The sequence below is a fragment of the Natator depressus genome, chromosome 22, assembly GCF_965152275.1.
Source record: "Natator depressus isolate rNatDep1 chromosome 22, rNatDep2.hap1, whole genome shotgun sequence".
NCBI classification, from domain to species: domain Eukaryota; kingdom Metazoa; phylum Chordata; order Testudines; family Cheloniidae; genus Natator; species Natator depressus.
Window position 1 is genome coordinate 5,946,476 of NC_134255.1, and position 27,654 is coordinate 5,974,129.

A 27,654-nucleotide genomic window follows, 5' to 3' on the forward strand; every position below is an offset into this window, starting at 1 on the left:
GCAGAAATTTTGCATGAAACGTGCATCCTGCTTTTCAATCAGCTGCTCCAAATTTCAATGGAAAAGTTTGAAGTTCAGTGAGGGGGAAAAATGGAAGGATTTGGTCACCAAAATCATCACCAAAAAAGCCCAGTTTTTTAAACTAGCTCTAAATACAAATAATAACCCATAACACAAAAATCCCAAACCTCTTGCTGTCTTTAGTGATTTATCATGAATTACATCACTGTAACCGAGAGCAGAGGATGGTCTTTCCGACATGCGAGTTCTGAATTTCATGACAATAGTATCAATTTAATCACATAAATAAAGTGGGGTAAAATGTCCAAGTGTTTGGTATGTGCATGTGTGTGGAGGAATTTAGCTGTGTAATTCCCACTGATGTTAATGAGTTTTGCTTGGCTAACGATCAAATCAATGCTTTGAAAACATTCCCTGAAATATTAAAATATCACTAAAGTTCAGGCAGCTCATTTTATGGCATAATAAATGTTGCCACAAAATTGTCTCTAAGTAAAACAAAAGGACTCCCTGAACTTATTACACTTTTCCTGTTTTCTCTTCGCTGAAGTGTATATGAATAGCAGTTTCCCTTTAACTAGTATGTGAGCCCTCTAGGGGCGCTCACTGTGTTCTGTTTTAGAAGCCTTGCAGAGCAGCTGGGTGTATATGTAACTAGTCCTTGAATGTTGGGTAGGGTCAGTAAACACTGTTATCGGGACCCCGCTGTGCCCATGTGGTTTCTTCATACTACTTTGTTGTTGTTGTGTTAAAGAGCAAAAGACTTTTATATATTTTTATCAGGTCCCTCCCCTTCCTCATCTGCTTTCTAAGTTAAACAATCCCAGTCTTTTCCATCTCTCTTCATATGGGCGCTTTTCCAGGCCCTTGATCATTATGGTCATGCTTTTTTGAACCCCCTTTAGTTCTGCAAATATTGCTTAAGTAGCACACCACAAGGGAACAGTCTTAGGTTCTGAGCCTGCACTACTGAAGTCAATGGGTGTTTTGTCATTGACTTTGATGCACCATTTCTTTTCTATCGCCCATTTTCCATCTATCCTGATGCACCTTTTCCTCTGTCCCTCACACAATGTAGGCCATTTTCCAAAAGTGAGTCTCTTCTTAGGGTGTTTCAGTCCATCATATAAACCAGAGATTGGCCTGAATTCTACCACTAGATCCAAATCACAAGGAACTTTGGATCTGAACTTCATAGGTTTGACCCATCAACCATCTGATCTTGTGATATTGCTGGTATCTGCTCCCACTTCCCTTCTTCAACTATAGGGAAATTCAAATCTAATTCTAGCTGTAAACTTTAGAGCTCAGACCAGCTCTAGTTCAAATGAGGATTTAAACACACAAGCTGCCTGTTTACATAGTGTGTTTAGGGTTCTGGGGCTTTAGAGATTTGGGTTTGGTTCTCACCTGTGCCACAGACTCATTGTGTGACTTTGGCCAAGTCACTTAATCGCGGTGTGACTCAGTTTCTGATCCTAGAATGAGGATAATTCTTCTGTCCTGCACAGGAGTGTTATGAGATCAAATATTCTTGAGGCTCTTGGATTCGGAGATGATATAACGAGATGTGCTCATTTGACTCACTACGTTCAGGATTAGTACAATCTAAGTGAGGGACCTGTGTTTGAGAATTGGTTTGTGCTTTTCCTATCATTCTGTTTCTCTGTAAGAATGGGGGGTTTGTCAACATTCATGCACTTGTGTCTAACATCACTCTTCTTTCATCTCTGCACTCTCCCTCTCTCTCTGGTCCCTTCTTGTTCATCCTTTGCCCTTTTTCTATACACCTTCGTATTCTGATTATTTTATTTGCATTATCGCAGTGGCCAGATACACCAATTATGATCCAGGCTCTGCTGTACAAACATAAAGAGGGTATACAAGTCCAAGAGAGAATGAGAAGGGGGCAAGGAGAGTGTAATGTAGCGGGAAGATCCCCTTCAGAGTCCAGACAGAACTTTTGAATGTTGGGGAAGAGACCATAATCCCAAACATTCCCTCCAGGAGGGGAAGGAGAAGGAAAGATGAGTAACAGGGAGGAGAGGGGAGAAGAGACAAAAGGACATAATGTGGGGAGAGGAATAAAAAAACAGATGAAAGAAGTAGGAACAGGAGAGAAGGGAGAAGAGATAAGAGGGGAGAGGAAAGGGAGAGAAAAAAGTGGAAATCTCCTGCTGAGTGAGTTTCCGAAATCACTGGAATCCCTTATGTTGCTAATTCAAACTCAAGCTCAGGGTGATTCCTAGACAGAGGCCCTGGTACAGTGGTTGCTTTGTTTCCACATATCTGGAGCTCTGGGTGAGGTTGCACAGAGTAGCTCTTTGTCAATGCCAGGGTAGCTGCTTGTCTGCTTTGGCGAGGCCAGCCTAACACTTCCCCAAACACTGAGCTCCCGATGTCCTCTTGGAAGGAGCAGAAATCGAACGTTGCTGTCGGGACAAAGGGTGTTGGGATCCGCATAGCCCCGTGCTCTTTGGGCTCCCTCCTTCCATAGTGAGTGCCCACAAAAGGACTCCTACAAATGGGCCTAGCTCCACTGAACTCAGCAGACCGATGCTGATCTACACCTGCTCAGGGCGTAGCCCAGCCCATTCATTCTGGATTGTATAGCCACTGGAAAGCTTGAACCCCAGACTCCGGGTACAACCAAGGAGCAACCCAATGCCTGAAATAGAATCACATAAACAATTCTGAATTACGAACAAATTGATAAAAAATCTAAGTCTGCTCATGGGTAGTTAATGAACGATGGATGGGGCTGTGATCAGTGAATAAACTATTAACTGGGAATGGCTCTCCCACTTCTCTACTGCATTCCTCTTTGTGTAGCTTCCAGCTACACCACCTTCTGCTGGGATCATGTCAAATTCCCTGTCCTAGAAAAGGCCAGGCTGGGACAATACTTGGAGGGAGACCTTCACGGGAAATCCAGGTGTTGCAAATGCGATTTGGTTGGGGAACACTGGGTTGGTCACTGAGCTAATGTCCAGCATGGTGTTCAGGGGTGCTGTGCAGCGAGTGGTGATTAAAGTAAGGTCCTGCCCACTTATAATCATTAATGAATTCATGGCATTTTTCTCAAAAGATGGGTTGTTTATGTTCTCCTGCCAAATACCAGCTTGGGTAAATGCATAGCTTCTACCAACAATGCCCCCCCAGTGCTGGACTTTTGGCTGGGGAAGAGGTCTGTGCTTGCCAGGTGCAAAATCATAATGAAAATGCTTTGGAGCCATCTTACAACATTGTCATCATTATTAATGATACGCCAGTATACAGCACCATTGCCATGCATGGCATGTTGCAAAGAGAATAAAGAAACCCTCCCTTCTCTATGGAGCTGATAGCATAAGTAGGAGTGTTGGTTTACTCTATTAAAAAGCACCTGGATGTGTTTATATCTAATGCAGATTAGATTCTAAGAGAGATATTCACAGGCGCAAATCTGGGAGAGAGAGAGAGATGAACACACACACGTATATATTATTGCTCTATTATCTGCAAGAGAAAAGCTCAAGTCAGAGCTCTCCTTTGTGGGGAGGGATAGCTCAGTGGTTTGAGCATTGGCCTGCTAAACCCAGGGTTGTGAGTTCAATCCTTGAGGGGGTCATTTAGGGATCTGGGGCAAAAATTGGGGATTGGTCCTGCTTTAAGCAGGGGGTTGGACTAGATGACCTCCTGAGGTCCATTCCAACCCTGATATTCTATGATTTTCTATGAGAGGAGTGTTTTCCAAGGGAAATGCAGTACAGAACAGTGGGGTTTGGGTCAGTCCATTATAGGGATACTGGCCAACCAGACAGCACTGTGACAGAGGCTGTGTAAGAAGTATGGTAGATCCCAGGGGTGAAATCCTGACTCCGCTGAGATCAGCGAGAGCGAGGATTTCACCTGAAATTGAAATTTCCTCAAATCTGGGAGTGTGAGGATCTGGGGGTTTGGATGAGGCCCATCAAATGGGCCATTAAAGTCTGAGCTGAAAGGTCCAGTTGCTGAAAGATGTGGAACCCCCTCAACAACCATTGAAGCCGATGAGAGTGGAGGATGCCAGGCACCTCCTAGAGCCCGTCAGTGCTGTACTGGATTGGGTCCTAAAGCTCAAGCCTGGATGCTCCTCTAGTCTCCTCCAAACAGGACCATTCTTGCTCCCAGTACGTGCAACATTTAACACCCGACACCGAGTATTTCTGCAGCGAGTGGGAAGTGCTCAGACTCTCTGAAAAGCCTGATGTCCCAGCAGTTGCTCAGATCTTGCTCTGGCTGCCATGGGACATTAAACCTTCAGCAGTTTGCCTCTCCGAAGGTGGATTTTGGTTCTCTGCCTGGAAAAACAGTAGGCGAAATAGTAAAACCTTAAACTCAAACATGTGTAAGTTATACATCTTATTTCCATTTTCAAGCCACATTCCCCGAGCAAGACATGAGGAAAAAATTACCATCTGCCTTAGAATCTCTCAGTGGAGTATTTATCTCCCAGTCATGATCACTGAACTTCAGTAATTCCCCCACCCTCCGTTAGATTCAGAAACAAACTCATTTACTGTTCTATATTGGAAAACCCTTCCAACTGGCTCCCTGGACGGGATGAATGCACTGGCATGTTCTTTACCCTGCAGTAAGTAGCTTCCTCCCAAAGCACTTCTTTACGTGTTTCTTTGCACTATTGGTAAAGAGGAAGGATGGTCATGTGGATAAGTCACTGGACGGGGATCCGGGTTCAACCCTTGCTTCAGCCACACACTTAAGCCCTGATTTCTAAAGGTATTTAAGCATTTTTGTGCTCAGCATTTCAAAGCCTGATTTAGGAGCCTCTGTCTTATTTTCAATAGTGATTTTGGCACTTCCAACCCTAAAAGTCATTGATTGTTAATGAGATTTTGGCTCCGAAGTGCCTAAATCCTTTTTGAAAATGAGACTTAGGTTCATAAATCAGTTAGGCACTGCAACCGTGAGAACCACAGGGCCTAAATACCTTTAAAAATCTGGGCCTTAATCTCACTGTGCCTCAGTTCCCATCTGTAAACTGATGGCAACTCCCTCTTCTCTATTTACCTTGTGAATTGTCGGCCAGGGACTGCCTCTGACTGCAGATATGTGGTGGCTGCCATCCCTGACACACCAAGAATTAAACGGGGGAATCTCTACAGCATGAGCTGCTGCAGTGCAGGCTTCTTAGCTAGCGGCTGTAATGGACAGATATCCTCTGCAGATCAGCACAGGAGGGGACCTGCAGCACACATTTGCCAGTGGGTTACATGGACAGCACCTAGCGCGATGAGACCCAAATCTCTAGGCACTGCAATAATATAAATGATCATTAGCACGTTTTTATTATCTTCCTGGGAGCATTCTGTAGCTCCGTGTTTCCAGTGTGGACATTCTGTGGCCTTTAATAACAAAATGGGGAGGGAGTGCTGTATTTCTTATTATTTAGCGCTTACAGGTACTAGTCAAAGATTAAAGCCTTGTGCTAGGTGCTGGAGCGACACACAGTAAAAAAACCAGCCCCCAACAACCAAACCAACAACAGACAGTTCTTGTCTCCCACGAGCTGACCATCAAGGTTATGACACCACACAACTGGTGGGTGAGACAAACCAACTGGGGGCTTCTAACACCAAGTTGTATCTGCTTTACTGCAGACATTAACGTGATATCAAGCAATGCAGGACGTTTCCAGTAAGGGTAACGCAATATGGCATTGGCTGGAGCTCACTGCTTCACGTGAAGGGAGGAGGGGAAGACTTTCATAGGGAGGTAGCATGGCCAGTGGCTAGAGGACTGGGAGACTGGGCTATTGGGATCCCAGCTTTGCCACTGACTTACTATGCGATCTCGAGCAAGGCACTTGGAGCTTGATTTTTCAGATGTGCTAAGCACCTGCAGCTGCCATTGATGCCAGCTGGAATTTGGGGTGCTCAGCACATCTGAATACCAGGATGCTACATGCCTGAGTTTATCCTTCTGTTGAATAGATTAATAATTAACACGCTCCTGCTGTGAGGTTTCTGGTGTGTAGATTACCTGGGATTGTCACGTGACAGGTGATACAGAAGTGCAAGGTACCCTCTAGACGCTCCCCCTGTTTCTGACCTACAACTTGCTCCCCCTCCACTTCCATTTCTGTGGCACCCCCGCACACACCCCCTGTCGTTTTGCTTCAGCAGGGAGGAAGGGTCAGCAATGACAATGTTGACGAGATGTCTGCTTCCTTTCCCATTTCAGGGAGTCGCCGGTAGACTGCAGCATTAACAAATGCAGCAAACTGGTGGGCGCGGGGACGGAGTCCAACCCGATGAGTTACAGCACCTACATGGATGAAAAGAATGGCCCTCCCCCAAACATGACCACCAATGAGAGGAGAGTCATCGTCCCAGCAGGTACCGTCGGCATCACAATATTCGTGTTCTAATCTCTTTCCGCCACTGTCCATCTTTGATTTAACAGGGAGGGTGGGGAAGAGTTATCGGTTCTCTGCTGAGTTCTCTGTATTAATAGCCATATAAAGCTAAGCAAAAACTGGGCTTTCCATCCTGTGGGGAACTCCAGTATTTTGTTTCAGTGTCTTGAACCAATGTGATTCTCATGATGCACCACGCAGCTTGGTCAGAGGGGAAATTGTGGTGCACCATGGGTGATGTAGTCTGGCCAGGATGCCCAGCTCATAGAATTGAATGGGAACCTGAAATACTGATCTACATCTCCCATGAGGCTCAAAGCACCTTAGGCAGATGCACTTTATTGTAGAACTGACTAAAAATGAAATAGTTTGCTTTGATATTTCCAATGAAAAATCAGAAAGTTTCAAAATATTTTCTATCAAAAAACAATTCTGTTGGAAAATTCCCAAGCAGCGGTGTGGCCTTATACAATATCTAACTGTACCTATCCAAATGTAACAGGGCATATGAAATCTATTCAGATGATCAGGGGTTTGGGAATCACTGCTGTGGGGAACCTGCAGAATTTATGCTTGGAAGGGGAGGGCGTCTTTCCCCTGCATAGTTTGGAAACTCTCTGTGTATAAGCACTTTAGCATAGGAACTTCCCTATGAAGGAAACTGTATGAGTGAAGTTCTCACCCCATTAACGTCACTGGAAAAACTTCCATTGATTTCAGTGGGACCAGGATTCCCCCTGTGTTCTGAAGGATGCAGCTAATGAACTGTTCATAGATTCATAGATTCCAAGGCCAAAAAGGACCATTGTGATCGTCTAGTCTGACCTCCTGTGTAACACAGGCCATAGGACTTTTCTGAGTTATTTCCTGTTTGAACCAGAGAAAATCCAATCTTAATTTTAAAATGGCCCGTGATGGAGAATCCACCACAATCTTTAGTCAATTGTTCCAAAGGTTAATTGTCCTCAGTGTTAAAAAAATTGCATCTTGTTTCTAATCTGAATGGGTCTCGCTTCAATTTCCAGCCTCTGGATTTGTTAGACCTTTTTCTGCCAGTCTGTTCCCCATGCACGTACTGATAAACTATGATCAAGTCACCCCTTAACCTTCTCTTTGTTAAGCTAAACAGATTGAGCTACTGGAGTCTATCATTGTAAGGCATGTTCCCCAATCCTTTAAGCATTCTCGTGGCTCTTCTCTGAATTCTTTCCAATTTATCGGCAGAAAGAGGTGTATTTGTCAAATTTAGCTCTGGTTTCGGTTCATGAACTGACTGTGAACAGATGACAATTCCAGTGCATTTGTTTACCATTTGGAATAAGGACAAGATGCTTGAACTGAATGCAGTAAGAGAGGGAAAGCCAATAAAAGATTGACCCCTGTGCTCAAAGTCCCATTTAAGCCCAGTTAAGCCTCTGCATGGGGTGAATTTTACCCTCAGAAAGGCAAATGACCGAAGCAGAATGACGGGAAAGGACATGTTTTCAGCATCAACAAAGACAAACGACCCAAAGGAACTCTCTAGAATCTTCTCCCGACATTGTTAATGAACATGCCTGAGATTTAGAAAAATGTTTCCGGAATTCTGTCAGGTCACCCTGGGCACTAAATTTAGGGATCTTACAAAACTAACTAAATAAACATTTTCCTTCAATATTTACAACCGAAAGGCCAACTTTCTCCAGAACTTGAAAGTGAAATGGCAAGAAAGTGGATGGCAACAGAAGTGCAGCTGATCAGGGTATTTTCATTGCCTAAACTCAGAGGAAATGCAGAAAGTAAATTAACAGTGAAGGATAGTAACTTACATGGTTAATATTCAGTTTTACAGAGCTCAGGTGCTATTAAGAAGTAGGTAAGTAAATCTTACTATTTATTTTTAGTATTTTCTGGAGTGATTTTCCATTGCCATTTCACTCTGGTACGAAGCAGCCCTGAAACCCAGCAGATGCAGCCGCTAGATGATGCCCTCTGTATAAGGGGATGCTTTGGTGGCATGGGATGCCAGCCAATCCCATCCCCCAAACTGTGCTAAACACCCAGCCATGATTTGTGCCCCACATCTCTGGATATTCTAGGGCTGGAGGGACCAGAAATTGAAGTGGCAGGAAACTGATGCTGGATACTTCCAGTCTCATCAAAAGCAGGAATTGCCAGGCGAGGCGTGGTCATGCAATCAAGTTCTAGTCCGTAGCCAAACTCCGCCGAAGTTCTTGAGCGTTTGAATAGAGTCCCTCATAGAGAGAGGTGCCAGATGTAAAGGACAGGCCCAGATCCAAAATTCCAGGGTGATAGGACCCAGAGTCTGGGCACAGACCACTCCCTAAATTCAAGTAATTTTGCAAGAGAACCTAATTTGTGGCTCAAATTTCCAGATGAGGGAACATGAGAAAAATAGTACAGGAAGAATCTGACAGTGGAGATAGTCTCTGAAAATGATTCTGTATAAACGGTATCAAGGCTCGGCATGTTTAATTCTCTCTGGGACTTTTTGATCCAACCCATCATCTTAAAACTCAAAGGATGATTTCCTTTTGTAACTGCTGGTGCAGCGAACTCTCAACATGGGTGCTGACACCTCCAGCTGAATTCCATCCACCTCTTCCATCTTTGCCACTAATAACAATTCCGCAACTGGACCTTAATTGACAATTGACAGCGATGCATGAGACAGTATAGAATCCAGCTCACCCTCCAATAGATATGTTGGTTTTGCAAGGCTAATGGGGTTGAAAGCTTGTGTTTGTCAGCTGAGTCAGCAAACGTGACTCAGATACATGGTTAACAGAGCTGTTTAGGCAAGAATTTTTCAGCCTCCCTTTGCTGACCATAATAACCACCCTTCTCAAAGTTTAAAAGGCCATCTGTTAGGAATTTGTAATGCACTCAGGACAGGCTGAGTGACTTCCATATCCCATCTATAGCTGTGCAGCTTAAAAGGACCTGATGGTGTGACAAGTGCATCTCTTCAAAGGGATGAGCTTTTTATTCAAAGAGGTGAGTCATAAATCAGCTACTACAAAGATGGCCCAGGAGATAGTGCATCTGAGTGCAAACCTAGTGAGTTGGATGCTACTCCTGGCTCCGCTATTAATTCATTATCTCACTAGGGATGAGTCCCTTGCTGCTCTGTGCCTCAGTTTCCCCATGTGTAAACCAGAGTTAATTATACTTTCCCACCTTTGAGATGTGTAGATGAAATCTGCTCTACTGCTAACATTATTAATGGGCTAACTGACTGATAGCATGACACTCCTATGACAGGCTGTCCCTTTGGGCATGATATTTACCAGCTGTCTCTTCTTCTGCCAGATCCCACCTTGTGGACCCAGGAACACGTGCGCCAGTGGCTGGAGTGGGCTATAAAGGAGTATGGATTAATGGAGATTGACACATCCCTCTTCCAGAACATGGACGGCAAGGAACTGTGCAAAATGAACAAAGACGGTTTCCTCCGAGCCACCTCCCTTTACAACACAGAAGTTCTGTTGTCTCACCTCAGTTACCTCAGGGAAAGTAAGTTACCCTCTGATTCTGGTGCAATGTTTTCTTGCGGGATGGGGGGAGGAGGGAAACAGGCGGTGGTGAGTTTTGAACATCTCACGATGCACTTGGATGATAAATGGAGGGGAAGAGGAAGAGAGAGGAAAAAGGGAAAGAGTGGAGAAAAGAGAGAGAGAGGAAGAGGAGGAACAAAAGGGAGTGAAAGATAAATCAAAACTAAACTCATTAAATATTGTTTTACACCAACCAAAATTAGCCAGTGGAACCCTCTGCCTCAAGATATCACTTAGGGGAAGAACTTAGCAGCAGTCAACAAAGATCTGTGTATTTATATAGATAATAGGAACATCCATGGCTATATGATTAAAAAGAAATACAGACTCTCTTCAGTAACTAAGCCAACTACTAGGTGATGGGGTTATGGGGAGATTATTCCATAATTTTCCATTTTAGAGTACTTGCACCTTCCTCCAAAGAACTGGTGTGCACCACCATCAGAGACAGGATATTGACCTGGCTGTGAGCCAGGCTGGCAAGTCCTGTGTTCTTCTGGATCCGGCTGGGAATTTTGTTGAAGGAGGAGAAAGTACGAAAGAGACATTCACTGACTATGGCTGCTCAAAAGCTGGCATGGTGTGAATAACCCTGTGTTCAAAGGTAGCAGGATTTTGTTAAACCTCTTTGGTCCTGTCCCCCGCAGCACGGCCCTACCCCAGCAGGACCTGGGAGGGCCTGCTCTTCTTTTAATAGCCCATTTTGCTTTAGTAAGGTCCTGCAGTGGGCTACCAAACAGGGATGGGCTACTCTTTTAAAAGAGCTATAGCATTACCCAGAGAGGAAGGGTGATCCAGTGGTTAGCCCAGTAGTCTGGGACTTGGGAGACCTTGGTTCAAGTCCTTCCTCTGCCACAGATTTCCTATAGGACCCTAGGCAAATCCCTTAGCACTCTCTGCTTATAAAACAGGGATATTAACACCTCCGTATGTAAGGCTGATAGACCCCAGTTGTTGGCAGGCAGGGTCAAACCTGGGACCTCTGAAGCTAAATGCATGAGCTAAAAGCCATGTGGCTGTTAGCTAAGGCTATAGAGCAGACTCATTAATCTCTTTCTAAGTGGCTTTAGGGCCACTTGATGGGACAGAGCACCACACCCAGGAGATGTGTGGGTTACACACATCCTGGAAGTGTTCTGAGGATAAATACATTATGAGGAGCTCAGATGTGATGATGAGAGGCCGTATAAGTAGATAGATCCTACATGACCCCAGCTCATCAATTTTCTTTTCTATCCACTGCATTTGCATTCCTTTCTTCCTCCCCTGATTTCAACCTTCCAGAGCTCAGAGGGTTATGACTTTGATTGGAACAGGTTTCATGGGGATGTAAAAGCTGAGAAATGAAAGGTAGAAAACTGATCAGGAACAATGTGCTGCACAGCAAGGTGTGGGAGACCGACAAATGTGTATTTTCTTACAAACTGACAGTGCATAACTCTTATAATCTCCAGAGAGCTGGAGATGTCTCCTGTCTGGCCAGTGCAGCAACACAGTTAGGCAATGCAGTCAGATATTTAGGATGGAATTTTCAAAAGCATTCAGCATTAGTATAACTCTGCTCCCACTGAAAACAATGGGAATTTTACCACTGACGGGAGAGGGAGCACAGTTAGATCAGTGCAAACCCCACCCATATTTTGTAAGATGAGCTAAGACGAGCTGAATGAACTGATGGATTTGAACTCCCACCACCACCCCCACCACCACCTCCCCATAGCTGGATGATCACAAAATAATCAGATTTATCCAAAGTAATTTGCAATTTTCTTCAGCAAATGGTTGTTGGTCCACATAACATTCCAAGGGTGAATGTCACAAATGAATATACAAATCACTCTGACACTTACATAAAAAATGTGCACCTATTTAACTAAAGGAAGTGATTTTTCCATATGCTCCCCCATCTGTCTGTATCCATCTGTTGTTTCATGTTTTATACTTAGATTGTAATCTCCTGGGGGCAGGGACTGTCTTTTTGTTCTGTGTTTGTACAGCACCTAGCACAATGGTCCATGGTTAGGCCACTAGGAAAATAGAAAAATGATTATTTAAAACCAATTTACTGAAATTGGCACCATTTCTGTGTATAGACAAGGTCTGACTCAAGGGAGCAGTGTGAATTTTGCAAGCAGATAAATTATTTTCAATTCTGGTAGGGTGAATATTTGCATGAAACATTCACTTTTCTTGAGCATTGGGAAAGGTTGAGCATTCACAGAAAGTGACTGTGAAAAGACTGTGAAAGAGTCATGCATGCTTCTAAATCACCATTTGTTGCTGAGTTTGAGCAGATAAATAGCAAAATTTATTTCCTTTATTGCCCCAGCTCCAATCAGGAACCTTCTCCTACCTCTATCCATAGGTAAAGAGCACACATAGTAGATGGGCGAATGGAAAGCTGTAGGAATCTTTTCCATGCTCTTTTCCTGTTTACAGGCTATGCTGGGCCAAGTTAAGCCCTGTGTAAATAGGTGCAACTCTCAATTATTTTAGCAGGAGTTGCAGTCTTTTTACACCCAAGCTATATTGTAAAACAATAGTTGTGTGTATAGGGGTGCAGTACCATAAGTGTGTGCATCTAACCGCAATCCAGGTAGACTTTGCTTAGTCTGGGGTTTAAACCCGAAATTTGGGCCAGATTCTAAGAGGTTTCCAAGCTTTCTGAAGAGACTGGCTGAATCAGGGCTTGTGGGTTGAAAGCAGATGTCTCATGACTGCCACCTGCTCTGTGGATAAATAGAAGGTTCCATTCCCCAGAGATAGCAGCCTGGCACCTTGCAAGGGCATGAAATTAACTTTATAATAAATATAGTTGTCCCATCCTTGGTACATAGCGGGTCTTTGGGTCTAAGAAGATTGCAGGTGATAGATAGATTAGATTAGATAGAAGGTGTGCGTGCCCTATAATATATATATGTATGTATATGCAGTCTCCTCAGACACAAAGAGTCACTATGCAGAAAGGATGGGACAGGTATTAGACTGCAGAACAGTGTCTTTGACATTCTGTCAAAGTGTCTTGCTGTCTCATTACAACCCAAAGAGAAAACACTTTTATCAAGAAGAGAAGATGCTTCAATCAGTACTAAGAAGCAGCTGCCTTTAATGATTTTGAAAATAAAATAAAAATAATAGGGTATTCTAACTATTCTGTTATGACATGACAGCAGTAGTGATTATAGAACCATAGAATATCAGGGTTGGAAGAGACCTCAGGAGGTATCTAGTCCAACCCCCTGCTCAAAGCAGGACCAATCCCCAATGAAATCATCCCAGCCAGGGCTTTGTCAAGCTGGGACTTAAAAACCTCTAAAAATGGAGATTCCACCACCTCCCTAGGTAACCCATTCCAGGGCTTCACCACCCTCCTAGTGAAATAGTGTTTCCTAATATCCAACCTAGACCTCCCCCACTGCAACTTGAGACCATTGCTCCTTGTTCTGTCATCTGCCACCACTGAGAACAGCCGAGCTCCATCCTCTTTGGAACCCCCCTTCAGGTAGTTGAAGGCTGCTATCAAATCCCCCCTCACTCTTCTCTTCTGTGATGTGTATTACAAAACCCCCAGATATCTAACCCCAGACCCGAACACCCCAAACTAGGGAAGAGTTGGATCCATCTCTAAGCTGCACAATTAGCACCCATTTCTGTAATGGACTGAGCCATGTGATGCCCTCCTATTACAGGCATGCTATGCAAGAGTGTGAAAATAATATAAAAGTGAAAAAAAACACCCACATAAACTAAAATTCCAGACAACATTTCGGAATTCTAAACCAAACATTTTCTGAGACTGACATTTTTAGGAAATCCTGCTTCAAAGGCCATTTAAAAAATATTTGTTTTCATTCCAGTTCGGGACAAAATCAAATGTTCAATTCATACCTCTACCACTAAATTTCCCATTTAGCACTGGGCAAATCAATTCATCGCTCTCGGCCTCAGTTTCCCCAACTGTAAAATGAAGATAAGATCTTTCTGCCTCCTTTGGTCTGTCTTGTCTATTTCAATTGCAGTCACTTTGGGCTGACTGTCTCTCATTAGGTGTTTTTACAGTGCCTACCACAATGGGGCTATGACCTCAGCTGCAGCCTTTAAGGTGCTAACATAGTACAAATGGATAACAATCATAAAAGATAATGTCCCAGCAGAAGAATAGACTAGATGAGCTCATCCCAATTAAGCCAGTGCAAACCTGAGTGACTCTGTTGGATTCAGAGTAGTCAGTAACTCCAGATTTATACTGGTGTAACTGAGAGCAGACTCTAGCCCCAAGACTCCAGTCCATCTCTGGCTTTTGCACTCATACATTTTACCCAGTTCAGACCCATTGGCTTCTTTAGCCTTAGTTGGGCAGCTCTGCCAAAGCCATGCAAGCATTGACCTTAAAGCAAGCTCCTGTGTGAGCATAGGTCAGGCAGCCTTCTGAAGAGAATTCCTTTCCATGCAGCTGTTCCCATGTCCGCCTAATGACAGTCTGGTTTCTGGATTGCTGGGTAACTCCCTGGTGGAATAACGCCTTCGAAGGGAGTTTATTGTTTTTCCAGACTGATTTCCAGCGGATGTTTAGTGCCGAGCCTCTGAGCTCAGTGCCATGGGGAGATGGTCTTTTATTTTCCTTTTGTGGCCTTGTTTGTTTCGGAGACATCCGGTTGCATTACTGCGGGGGAGGGGTGGAGGACACATGGTGGCAACAAAGTACAGAAGGAGTTGGAAGGAGGAGGAGTTGGAAGTCTATAGGCTAAAATATATCCCCCATTTATGGGTGAAGGGGGTTATCTATCTATCACATTTATGTGGCTCCCATCACCATAGTATCTGACCCCTCACAATCTTTACTGTATTTATCCTCAAAACACGTTTGTGAGGCAGAGCAGTTCTATTATCCCCATTTTACAGATAGGACACTGAGGCATAGAGAAACTAAGTGACTTGCCCAAGGTCACACAGGAAGTCTGTGGTGAAGCAGGAAATTGAACCCAGGCCTAGGTTGTGCCCTAACCACTGGACCATCCTGCCTCTCTACAGTGTTTCAGAGTTTCTCCCCACCCCACAGTGACCCCGGCAGAAACGAGCCACTGCTAAGCCAAGTCCAATGGGCAAGTTCTGTCCAATCTGTCTCATCTATGGTGTCCCTCCTCGGAGGGTCCTGAAGTTGGTTTGTAGTGATGGGGGACTCCAATGTTTAGGTGTTCTGTTCAGAGAGGCAGTCAAAGCTAATCCGAAATCTTTAAACCTCTTTGGCAGAAATGGGCTGAGAGCCCTTTCTCATAAGCTTCCTGGCAAGGTTTCCTTTGGTTCCTGTTCCCCTCTGGCTTGATGTGTAATGAGAGCAGCCCATGAAGCGTGGTATGTTGGCACTGCTGCTCCTAGTCCTGGACCAAACCAGAAAGCACCAAGGGGAGCAAAAAATGGAAGGAAAAATCAATTGGTAACATTCATCAGACTTCAATGAAGGCTCCATTTGGGCCAAGCATGAAGATTCAAATCAACTCTTAAGACAAGCTGGTCTGAACTAACCCAGATCCCAACACCTGCAAAGTAGGGGAGAGTTTGGATCCTAAAATGGATGGAATCAAACCCTTGGATCTGAACACCCCCAGATCTCTAGGAACTAACAGACCCAGATCCCAGCTTTGCAGCGTAGGCCCATCTCCAGTTATTATAGTGGAACTGGCTCATCTATCCCTGTTTGTCTGAGCCTACCCAAACCTTCACTGCTTTTCCCAGTACATACGCCATTCGTTCCCCTGTAGAAATACTCTTTCCTTAAGCTTGTCTTGCAGCCTCTTGACTGGAAAGATAAAGATTAGGCCAAACCTATCACCATCCCCAACCCTTTTCCACTCCCCATTCTCCCCCCTTCAGTCTCCAGCCTGGACTGACCACTGTGCTGGTATCTTTCTCAAACACAGTCTGCCTGGTGAAGCCTCGGTACTCAGCCAGCCAGCTGTGGGAAGCAAGATTTGGATGTCTTTGTGCTATGTTTGGGATGAACTTCAAATGAACGGTCGCCTCCCATCCTTTCCTTCTGCAGTCACTGGGGGCAGGTTGTGTGGTGTGTGCAAAAGAAAAGAGGCTGGAAAAAACAACAACAATCAGACTGTATTTAGGGGTAGTAGCAGAGGAGAAGTTTGTGGTTTTGACCCCATATTGAAGCCAAACAAAACTCCGGCTCCAAAGACAGTAGAACCTTGATCCTCCCAAGTGATCTGGAGACACCCAGAACCTTTGTAAAATCAGGGGGTTGCATCGTTGGGGAAATGGGTACAACCCCTCTTGAATGGAGGGATGCAAAGGCATTTCAGGTTCAATTGTGTCTGAGCCAGGCTCAAGGGATGGATTTGTGGATAAAAATCTCTCTGTGTCACATTCTCTCCATCTCCCCTTATTAAAAGAATACAGCTGTAAACCCACCCCTCCCACACACACCAAACACTATGCAGTTCCTCCTGCATGATGGAGCATTTGAGGACAACCACTGTAATATCCTATGCCTTCATTGCTAAGGCTCTGTCTTGGGGGCAAACCCTGATGTCTTTACCCAGTAGCGATTCTGCCCAAACTCCCGTTGACTTGGGTAGGTGTTGACAAGGGCGAAAACGGAGCTCTCGGTCACAGTGTGAGTTTTGCTCCAGGATGAATGAACCCAGGTCTGCGGGGGCTGGCCCTTTCTCTTGCCATCTGCCTCTCTCTGTCCAGATTTCTGTGTCGCTGGCTCTCTCTCTCTTTCTTCCTCCTTTATTTAAACCCCTAATAGGAACCACATTTCCTTTTCTGTGGCGTTCCCACCAGAAACCTCAGACCGTTGGGCAAAGGTGAGAACTTTCAGCAATTAAACTGAGGGAGGCTCCTTCCCTTCCAGCAGTTCAGCCTGCATTTTTGAGCATCAAGTAACTGTAGGTTGCTCTTACAAGCTCACTCAGTTCTATTCCCTCCCCGCCCACCTCCTTTGCTCCGCCAGTCTGCTCGACCAGGCATTTGCAGCCTGTTTAGTCATAGGAAGCTGTGTTTCTGAATCAGCCAACACTTCCCTGTCTGGCTGAGGCAAGCTGTGTGGTGCTTTGCAGTCAGGATCCAGTTCAAATAAGCCTGCAAATGAAAGGGGTGGAGATGTCAGGCCAGTCCCTCCTGAGCGTTATGAAACAAATACTTGGACCACAAACCCACTCATATGAATATGAACAAAGTGGCCAAAGCAATTGCATGCCTTCAACAGCAGCAAGAGGACATCGGTCTAATTTCTCTTGGTATATATACTACTCCCTTCATTATGGCATCTGGGCACACATCGGAGGCATATTGGCATTGTTCCAAGTTGTTTCCTTCCCCTTTCCCCCACTCGTCCCAACTTGCCAAATTGTCCATCCACCGCTCTTTAAAAGTTCCACTGTACTATGCTTCATCCGGCAGCACCAAGCATCAGCTCAGGATGGAGGGGACTACGTTTTACAGCTACCCCAAGGCTGCCTTTCAACACCTCCAAACTGTTTTCAGATGCTGGCTTGCACGAGGCTATAGTTTGGTTTGTGTCTGAGGTGCTGGGAATGCAGTGCTCATCTGGGCCAGCATCGCTAGTGCTGCTGGTGTTTGGAGCCTACATCCTACCTAGCAGGAAGGCAAGACTCACGACAAATGCCAGAGGAGTAACGCTGGCAAGGGTCTGGCCGGTGTGGGTAGGAGGGAGGTAGACGCTGCTTGTGCAGAGCTTAGTATTTAGACCCTGCTCAGTCAGTGCGAGAGAGGTGCACACCAATCCCAGACCCCTGCCAGAGCGTTTGCCACACTCCAGGTACAGTCACGTTCTAAATACATAGGACCAGGTCTCCAGAGTAAGGGGGTTCAAATCATTCATGAGCAGTGGAGAGCTGGTCCACCCACAGCAGGGCAGGATTGCTCCCTGCACTAGGTCACATCATCAGCCCTCAGTGAGAGAGGTCCCACTCCCATTAAAAATGTCGCCCACACACAGACATGCATACCCTCCTGAGCAGAGGCTCCTTCAGAGAGTTGGATTGAAAAGTGACCCCAGAAGCACATGCAGGGTAAATATAATGAGATGACCGTGAAATGCACATTACACGCCTGCCTCAAACACTCCCACTGCGTCCATAGGAGTTCATGGGGGATGGGATCAGTGCTTAATTTGTGCCAGGACTAGCCAGGGCTGAGCCCTGGCACCTTTGGGCTTGGCAGTTCACAGCCCTGCCACCCCCGGGCTTGCCGCATCACTTATGAAAGTAAAAAAATTCCTTGAGCCTCGGCACCTCTTTCATTACAAATTAAGTACTGGATGGGAAAGAGGGACGTTCCCTCTGGAGAGCCCACACATGTAGCCAACTTGAAGCATAAATCCTTCCCTCTGTGACTTGTTCTTTACCGTGGTACTTAATGCACTTCTGTCTCAAATACATTTGCTTAGAGAAGGGACTGAGCAAAAGACCTGGGATCTGCACCAAAAACCCAGCCGCCTTGGAACACTGGGACTCAGACCTGATGGTTGTAACTGCCAATCCAAAAACCGGGATGTGAATCCTGGAAACGTTCAGATCCCACCTTCACAGTTCATGCCCATCTCCAATCTCTATGTGTGAAACCGGAAATGTTTCACAGCCAGAGACGGGGACAATCTGGTTTGGATAAAATAAGAGCTCCCTCCTTCTCCTTTATGACTATTCGTGTTACAGTAGCTTCTAGAAGCGCTGTTGGCCTAGGTGCTGTACAACCACATCTATAATAATATCTAACTCTTAGATGGCACTTTTTAATCGGTGGATGGGGAAACGGAGGCATAGAGCAATGAAGCGAAGTGATTTAGCCAAGCTCATCCTGCATGCCCCTGGCAGAGCTGGGGCTAGAACCCCAGTATTTTGAGTCCCAGTTCAGTGTTCTAGCTACTAAGCAACACCACGTCTCGCACTGTAAGCCAATGTGACATTTGCAGGGGCATCAGTTTCAGGGCTGTGTTTCTCCTGGAGGGAAGTGGGAGTCAAGAGCAGGGCATGGAACAGGCATTCAGGACACCACTTGACACTGACTTGCTTTGTGACCTTGAGCAGATCACTTAGACTCTCCATGCCTTCGTTTTGCCATCCACAGAATGCCTAGAATACCGTTGCCGTGCACAGCAGCACTGAGAGGGTTAACTGACTGATGCATGCAAAATACTTAGCCATCCCAGTACCGCAGGTGCTGTACAGGTGCTGTAGGAAGTGAGAAGCAGGGATGGGTGGAACAGTCTGGAGAAAATAAAGAAGTGGCTGAACCCTCAGCTGAGACTGAGGGGACTGAAATCCTGACCCATTAGTGAGGTTACCAAACTGGCCATTCACTTTTCCACCCGTTACTCTTGCCTACCAGCTCCAGCCAGGTCCGGTAACAGCAACACCAGAGAGATGCTGCTACTGAGCCATCCCTAGACACTATCTCTAGTTTACAGAGTGGGGCGACTTACCCCAGGTCACACATTAAGGCCTGGTCTACACTTCAGGTTAGGTTGACATAGCCACGTTGGTCAGGACTGTAAAAAAAAACCACCTCCAGGAGAGCCAGAGCTACGTGGAGGGAAGAATGCGTCTGCCTGCGTAGCTCCCGTCGCTCGGGGAGGTGGGATTCTTACACCCATGGAACCTACCCCCTCTGTCTACACGAAGGGGTCATGCCAACACTACTACAGCAAAGTCCAAGGTGGAGACATACCCTGAGTCAGTAGCACTGGCAGGAAGCCCGGCCTAGCAGCCTACCATTCCACCCACTAGATACAAGTCCCAAACCAGAGCTGATAAGGGACCAGACTGTTCACTGTGGACGGTGATTCAGGCTCTTTCTTAGGAATAGATTTTGTACAAGCATTCAGGGCCAGATTTTCAAGGCTCAGTGCCCGCAGCCCGGGCCAGATTTCCCAGAGAACTCACCTCCCATTGAGACACCTCACTCACGGGTCAGATCCTCAGCCTAGCTCAGCATGCAGCAGCCCCTACTGGGATGTTTATGGCCAGGTGTTCAAGAGAGCTCAATGCCCCACGTGCAACCAACATACTGAGCTCTTTGAAAATGGCCCCTAGTTCCGGGGGATGACATCTTCCCATCCCTCCCACCCCCTGGCTCTCCTCTGCGCTCCCTAAAATACACTGAATTCACATCACTGTAACCCCCTTTGTTTGCCTTCCAGGTAGCTCATTGCTGGTCTACAACACTCCAACCCACACAGAACCCTCCTCACGACTTGCGGCCAAAGAAGGTCAGTCTGCTTTTTTCTCTCCCACCCCCTTTCTTTTCTCTCTCTCCCACACTCTCCCCCTTCCTCTTTCTCCATCTCACCATCTCTTCCCTCCTCTCCCTCTTTTAAATCCAAAAGGGGATTCAGCTCAGAGCAGAGAGAATCTAAACAAACTGGTTGCTTATGTGCATTTCCCTGCATGGGGACTGAAATGCTCCGGGAATTGATTCCCCTAAGAATCCTTCCAGGGCACCGAGGTTTCCCTCCTTGCAGTTAGACAGTTCAGGCTTTCAGCCTTCATGACTCACAGATGTCCCAAGATGCACCCTCAGGAGATATATTGCCACACAGTCTCCCACAGTGGCTGCATGTTAACCCTGTATGGAGGCATGCAGCCACCCGGGGGATATTGCTGCTGGTTGAATAACTGTCTAGACCTATGGGAAGCCTGGAGCAGAGGGCAGCTGCGTTTGCAGTTCTGATCCCAGATCCTGTGTTGGGTTCGCTATAGCTGGAGGGGAAACTTACCAGCTGCTTTTCCCACAGCATGGCTTAGTGGGACTTTGCGTTATTCTACTCTCTATACTGCAGTGGTTCAGTGTAAGATTCACATTCTGCTGTAAATCCACTCCACAGAGGTGTGACACCCTCCCCACAACTCACAATCCCACATACAGATACCCCATCCTACATTACGCCATTCTATTTCCCCTAGAAAACACTCAATCTAAATCCCAGCTTCACCCAGCGTTTACAGGCCTAACCTCCTCCACCTACGCAAAAACAAGCACAACGTGTTTCAGAACCCTGGAGCGTACACCAAGAACGGCGAGTTTGGCTTCAGAAGAATCCCGTGGTTTGAGCTAATAAATAATCTGTCTTCCTCTGTTCCTGGAATATTTCTGATTGTGTTAAAAACAGAGTCTACTTTTTTATGCCCCTTGCATGAAAAGATGAGTTTCCATGCACACAGATTACTGGCAACACCTCCATTTGCAGACACACCCATGCTGAAATGCAAACCACCGTTTCGCCAGCCAGCCCCATTGCATAAAACTGTGCGATGGTTATTTTCACGTGTGTTTGTTAGTGAGTCAGTGAATTGATTACACTGTTGCTGTTCTTTACATGAGCAGGTTTTAAACCTTACTTTTTGCATGTTGCAGGCACTAGGTCAGTAGCTCTCACTCCGCCCACTGGTGAGCTGAACTCTGGTCCCAGTGTGATGCCCAAGGTCCTGTGTTGCAATAAGCCCTAGAACCAGGATCCTAACCACCTATGATCACAGTGTTTTTCACATGAACCCTGATCAAACGTCAATTCTGGGGTCATAAGAAACTTGTTTGCACCTTTCTCTGAAGCAGCCGATCTTGGCTACTAGCAGGATACTGGGCTAGATAGGCCTCGAGTCTGATACATGAATTCCCTATGCAGTATTTCAGTTACATACTGTAGCTGGGACTTAGCCAGCCTAGTATCACACCCATCCTTTGCCTCAGTTTCTCCTTCTTGGGTTCCCTATTAACTTCACATAGGTTTTCACATGTCAAGTGATGCCTTCTTGGGGCCTGGTTTATTAACCTAAATTTCGATAGAATACACAAAATCTTCCACACAGCCTTTCTAGCTGGCTCACAACCCCAGGTGCCGTGTTCTAAGTCCTGTCCCAGCTCAGGCTTTTGTCCAGCAACCTTGCTCCCCACACAGCCTTCCTGACTGCCCATTTGCACTTCTCTGCCTGAAGCTAAAGAGAATGTCTTACCAACTGATCTCAGATTGCTCTTATATTCCCCAGTCAGCCTGGGTCTCAGTCACATGCTCCCATCATATGACTCCTGGACTCCTTCTCTTCACATGAAGAAACAGGAAAGTTTGAAATCCAACCCTCTTTGGGCTCTCATTTAAATGCCTAAATGGGAGTTGAGCTTTTCTGAAAATCTGGCCCCAACTGTGGGTGCTGAGACCTTCTGAAAATTCAGGTCTGACTGTATATCTTCCATGCAAGTGACCAGGTATTAGTTAAATCTTGGTATTTAACCAAAGGATTGGAATCTGCTTATCATTTCTTTCCGTAACAGTCTTATTTCTCTGCATTGTATGTAGGGCCCTCTTTGAAACATGCAAGTAATGTTTGTCCCTTAAAGATTTCGGCCTGTTCTCACACACACAGGTGCACAGTTTTCAGCAAAGCCAAAGGAATATTTTGTTTAACAGTGTTGTACCTCCCATCCTATCAGAAGTCATTTGTATTTGTAGACATGAGCCTGGCATGCAGGTTAGCCAATGAACCAGAAAGGGGTGCTCACAGCATGGGACTCTGTTACTTACAAGCCCTCTTCTGTGGATGCATTGATGCAGAAAAGAAAAAGAGGGGGGAAAAATCCACCTCACTAGTTAGAAACTGGAGAATCCAGGTGATTAGAGTTCGGAGAGGATTTACATTTCAGGCCCGGAAATGTCCACATTGCATCTCGAGAAGTAACATTTTCAAAGACTGAAAAATGTTTGCAGTGTGTAAATAGACATGTTTGGATAAAAGAGCATCTGGGGGAGACTGGAGGACTCAGGGTAGTAGCGTTATTAATTATTTGTGCTATGGTAGCTCATAGAGGCCCCAGCCAGGTTTGGGGCCTCGTTGTGCTAGGTGCTGTACAGACATATCGTCCCTGCCTCAAGGAGCTTACAATTAAAATAGACAGGAGAAAGGGGGAAAGTCCAAGCTCACACAGCAGGGACAGGATTAGAATCCAGGGCAACTAAGTGTCCTTCTATGTAAGGTACTTATCTGTCCCCTATTACTGGGGTATCCACACACCTCTCTGTCTTCAATGTATTTATAGCCTCATGCCCCTGTGAGCTAGGGCAGGAAGTGAAGCTCAGGCTAATTGATTTGCTCCTGAGCATAGTAGGAGACAGGACCAAGCACAGAACTGAACCAGGGTTTCCTCTCTCCCAATCAAATGGCCTGATTACTGGTCCATCCTACTTCTCTAGCTAGTACCCCAGCTGCTAGACCATGCTGCAGACTATTGTTGTATTGCCAAGCCTAAGCATGCAAAAATCTTGAGATGGGGCTTAAAAACCATGAGAGTTAACAAATAATATATTTGGCGGTCTTTTTATTTGCCGTCTGGTTTTTGAGCCTTTAGGATACAACCCAATCATGTTTTCAAGCTGTTCTCTGGAACTCTAAGGGCTAGAAATGTAGGGTTTTTTAAAAAATGAAAGCAGAGTCTCATTGTGTCACTTGACTCCAAGAGCTGGGGCTTGAATAAAAATAAACAAATATTGGACAACTCAAAAAAGTTGACAACACTGGTATTGGCAATCCATATTTAATGATGTATATTACCCGTATCCACATGGGGGAACTGAGGCACAGAGAGGTCAAGTGACTTTCTCAAGGTCTCACAATGAGCTACTGTCTGAACTGGAAGCAGAACCCAGGAATCCTAGCTCCCTGTCCCATACTTGGTAACCATGTGACACTTCTTCCCAGGGCCCAAAAATAGAACCCAGGAGTCCTGTCTCCTTTCCTCCTACTGTAAGCGTTAGTAAGGGTGTCCTGTCTCCCAGTTCTCTGCCCTGACCACTAGGGATGTGCTGCTGCCCTGGCTGCATGGCTATTTACAGTTGCACGAACTCGCTGAGAGCTAGCACATGTGTACGCAAGCAGGGGAATCACACCCCTAGCTCGTCAGGCAGACGTAGCCCGAGATCACAAATTTAAAGAGCGGCAGCATGCGATGTCTGAAGATGCTCCATTTGACTGGATACGCTCTCTGAGCCAGCACTTTAGCACAGGCCTCTTTCCATGTGCACCACCATGCTGGTTTAACCTCAAACATCTGCCCTGGTCCTTAGTTTTAGAGAGAGATGGATTAATGTTGCTGGTTACAGGTGCTGCTTTTGTCCCATATATAGCCGTCCACTTGAGCTGCCTATTCCCTGGTGCCCCCTCCTCTTTGCTGTCTCTGTATGAGCCAGTCATCAGTTAATAAAACATGGCACATTACAGAGACAAAGCCAACCAGGCCTTTCTCCCACTCTCTTTCTACTCTAAGAGTCATCTATTTAAAAATAATAAAAGCTTGGCTAGGTCCTGTTTGAATAAGAAAACACATAAGCACCCACTTGCCCACTATCCCCCCATAAACACAAACAGACACACACACATCCAGGGTGGTGCTCTTTCTGTCTGAGGCCAGGTGGTGTTGCTAAAAATAAAAGTAAGAGAGCTTGGATTTGGTCATGTTTGTTAAAGGGAGACCCTCCATGCAAAAATCACACTTCTTTCTGACTTCTTTTTTTGCCTACTATCACTGCAAGTCACACTTAAGATCACAGAAAAGGAAGGAGATTAGAGGGGAAAATGAAGGGTGGGGTTTTCCATTTCCTCCCACCCCCAATTTGAGTGCATTTGATGGAGCTTCTAGTATTGTCAGTTTCACTATAGTCAGTTTCCCCTGTTATTTGTGTGGCTCTTTCAGGGAGTACCAAGGACGATAAAAACATTCTTGTTTAGTAGGAAAACGTGGCAGCAAAGCCATAGATATTAGCAGTGTTAGTACCTGACACTACTTTTATTATTGCATTACAGCTGCACCAAGAGGCCTCAGCTGAGCTTTGGGCCCCATTGCACTGGTGCGGTGCTATCTCATAATATGAAACAGTCCCAGTCCAAACAGTGCAATCTAAACAGAGAAGTCAAGACTCTGGGAATTATTATATCTGCATTTTACAGATGGGGACCTGAGGCACCAAGAGGTTAAGTAATTGGCCCAAGGTTACACAAGAAATCTGTAGCAGAAATAAGAATTGAACCCAGTTGCCTATGCCTCAGGCTGGTTCTCAAATAAGAGACCTTTCTTGCTTCCTTTTAGCATTTCAAGTTGACACTTCCTTTGACTCGGAAATGCTCAGGTTAAAAATCAGCCATTTTTTTCATGAAAATGTATTTTTCCTTCTCTTTTTAACATCTCAAATGATTAAACATGAAAGGGTTTTTTTAAAAATCTAATTTATGCTCTACCATTTAAGCCGTTCATTTATTTTCTGTCTTTCTCTTCTCTTTGAAAATGCAACAGACTTAGTCAGTTTCTTCTAGTCACTTTCACTTTGCAGCACAAGGTCACAATGAGTTGGATAGAAACCTTGCAGGGGTTTGATTATTTGGCTTTGTTCCTACTGAATTTAAGTAATAAATAATCATCATCACAGAAGAATTTTGATTGGCCTTAGTTCTTTGTAAAACTTGTTTTTACAAAATCTGAACCGGGGGCCAGTTGTGGGCTTTAATGTTGTTTCTTTGTGATTATTAAATTAAGAATGTATTTATTTGTTCAAAAGCTAGGCTGGAATGATAAATCCTGAAGGCTGTGTTGGTTTTCATTGGGTAACATCCTCATGTTGTCAAATGCGCAATCAGTGGACACATCTGCCTCCACTTTGTCTGTCTGTCCTTACTTCCTTTCTTTCAATCATTATTATAGCTGTTTGTATTCCAGTAGCGCCTAGAGACCCACACCTAATATCAGGGCCCCATTGTGCTAGGTGCAGTACAGACACATAATAAGAGACCCCAACAGACAAGACAGACAAAGGGTGGTAGCTAGAAGGGGAAACAGAAGTACAGAGAGAGATGAAGCAACACACACACAACAGGATGGTGCAGAGAACTTGGTACGGAACCAAGATTACCTGTATCCCAGCCCATTACTCGCTTCACTGGACCACTCTGCTTCTGTGTCTGTCATAGCATCATAGAAGAGTCAGAGACAGAAAAGACCCTGTTAGCTTCTCGGGTCAACCCTACTGTATTTTCCTTGTGTGCTTTCTAGGAACCCACATGGATAATGCAAAGGATCTATTTATTCAAGTTCAAATGCAAAACACGTATCTGATGCATATTCTTACACAACATTATACAAAGCATATTCAATCCTTGTATCATGTGTCTGTGACCATTGCCCTGTTGACAGTCTGGGCATCCCTTTTAAGGGCTACCTATGGCTAAAGCAACCCCTTTGAAGAAGAGCTTTAGCCATTAACTAGCAAACAAGAATAGTCAGTTTTCCATCAGGCTAAATGGACTGGTTGCAGGTGTCCTCTGCCTTAGATCCCTCTCCTAGAAACCACTAAAGTGTCTGTTTAAGCACAGGCTTAAAGTTAAGTGCCTTTCAGAATCAGAGTTTCACATAGCTCAACTTTATACTGTACTGTACTCTAAACTTGGAAGGCAGGTGCTCATGGCATATTCATTTTCTCCTCTGATTATTTTGGCTGTGCTTGCACGCAGCTGCAGGTAGACAGACACTGCTAGCTCTGCTCAGGCTAGCATGCTAAAAATAACAGTGTGGCCACAGTGGCATGGGCAGCGACCTGGGCTAGCCACCTGGGTACAAACCTGCCTAACCCCCTGGGTACACACTTGTGTGGCTAGCCTGAGCCTCGGCTATTTATAGCTCACTAGCTCAAGCAGAGCTAACACGTATCTGTCTGCCCAGCTGCTGCGTAGACATACCCTTAGGGTCTAAAGGACTCTGAACATTGAGTTTCTTTGCTCCTGAACCTCGTAAACTCTCAAATGTGCAGTATTTAGCATCATCGGTACAAATTGTCTTCAGCTGCCTTTGAGAAAGAAATTGCTTTAATGAGACTCATCAGGCGTTTTTGGCTGCAGAGCAGTTTTCTGGTAAAGGAAATGAGGTTACTGTCCTTGCTAAATAGAAAGGTTTGGGCCCACCGAGTGCTTTTCAATGGAGGGAAAGTCTGTTTCTTTTTCCATGACTTGACTGTCTGGAGTGCTGGGTAGGAGGATAGTGTAGATATCTGAGACACAAGAGAAGAATCTGGGAGCGCATTAAGTGTAAACATCCATGGAGACTCTAAATGACTTGGTAGCTCAGTAACTCACTCCTTACAATACTGTACCATTCAAATAGGGTTCTGCAGGGAAATGCAAAGTTCATGCGTATATAAGTATGATTTAATCCCTAACGGCTCAGCCCTACAAAGTGCCCAGCACTCTGGCCCCAATCCAGCAAAGCACTTTAAATGGGTGCTTAATTTTAAGCATATACATATTCCCCCTGAGACCAATGGGACTGTGCTTAAATATATGTGTGAGCCTAAGAGCTGTGCTGCACTGGGACAGAGTGCTCAGCCCCTGGCAGGACTGAGCCCTTTGTTACCACACGTGCAGAAGCACTTTGTATGGACGTGCGAGATTCCGTGTGTGTGCGCGTGAGTAGTGTTGTCTTGTGCGCGCTGGCACACATGTGTGTTAAGGTTTGCTTGTAGGAAGTAGGGTGGGTGTTTGTTGAGTACAGAGGTGATGCATGGGGGGACGTGGGGGCACGTGGCCCCCAGATTTCTGCCAGGGTTTATATGTCCTACCCTGAACCCCACTGCATATCACCAGAACCTTTAAATTGTGCCCCCTTCTCCATCAA

General features: G+C 45.4%; 1 protein-coding gene across 3 annotated transcripts in view; it reads left to right on the forward strand.

The window, feature by feature from the left end:
• Positions 1–27,654, forward strand: part of FLI1 (Fli-1 proto-oncogene, ETS transcription factor) — a 115,813-nt gene that overhangs the window by 65,890 nt on the left and 22,269 nt on the right. For all 3 annotated transcript variants that reach the window (XM_074936894.1, XM_074936895.1, XM_074936896.1), the window contains 3 exons: positions 6,247–6,401; positions 9,734–9,937; positions 20,153–20,221. In XM_074936894.1, coding sequence (XP_074792995.1) covers positions 6,247–6,401; positions 9,734–9,937; positions 20,153–20,221 — 428 coding nt within the window. The remainder of the gene's footprint in view (positions 1–6,246; positions 6,402–9,733; positions 9,938–20,152; positions 20,222–27,654) is intronic.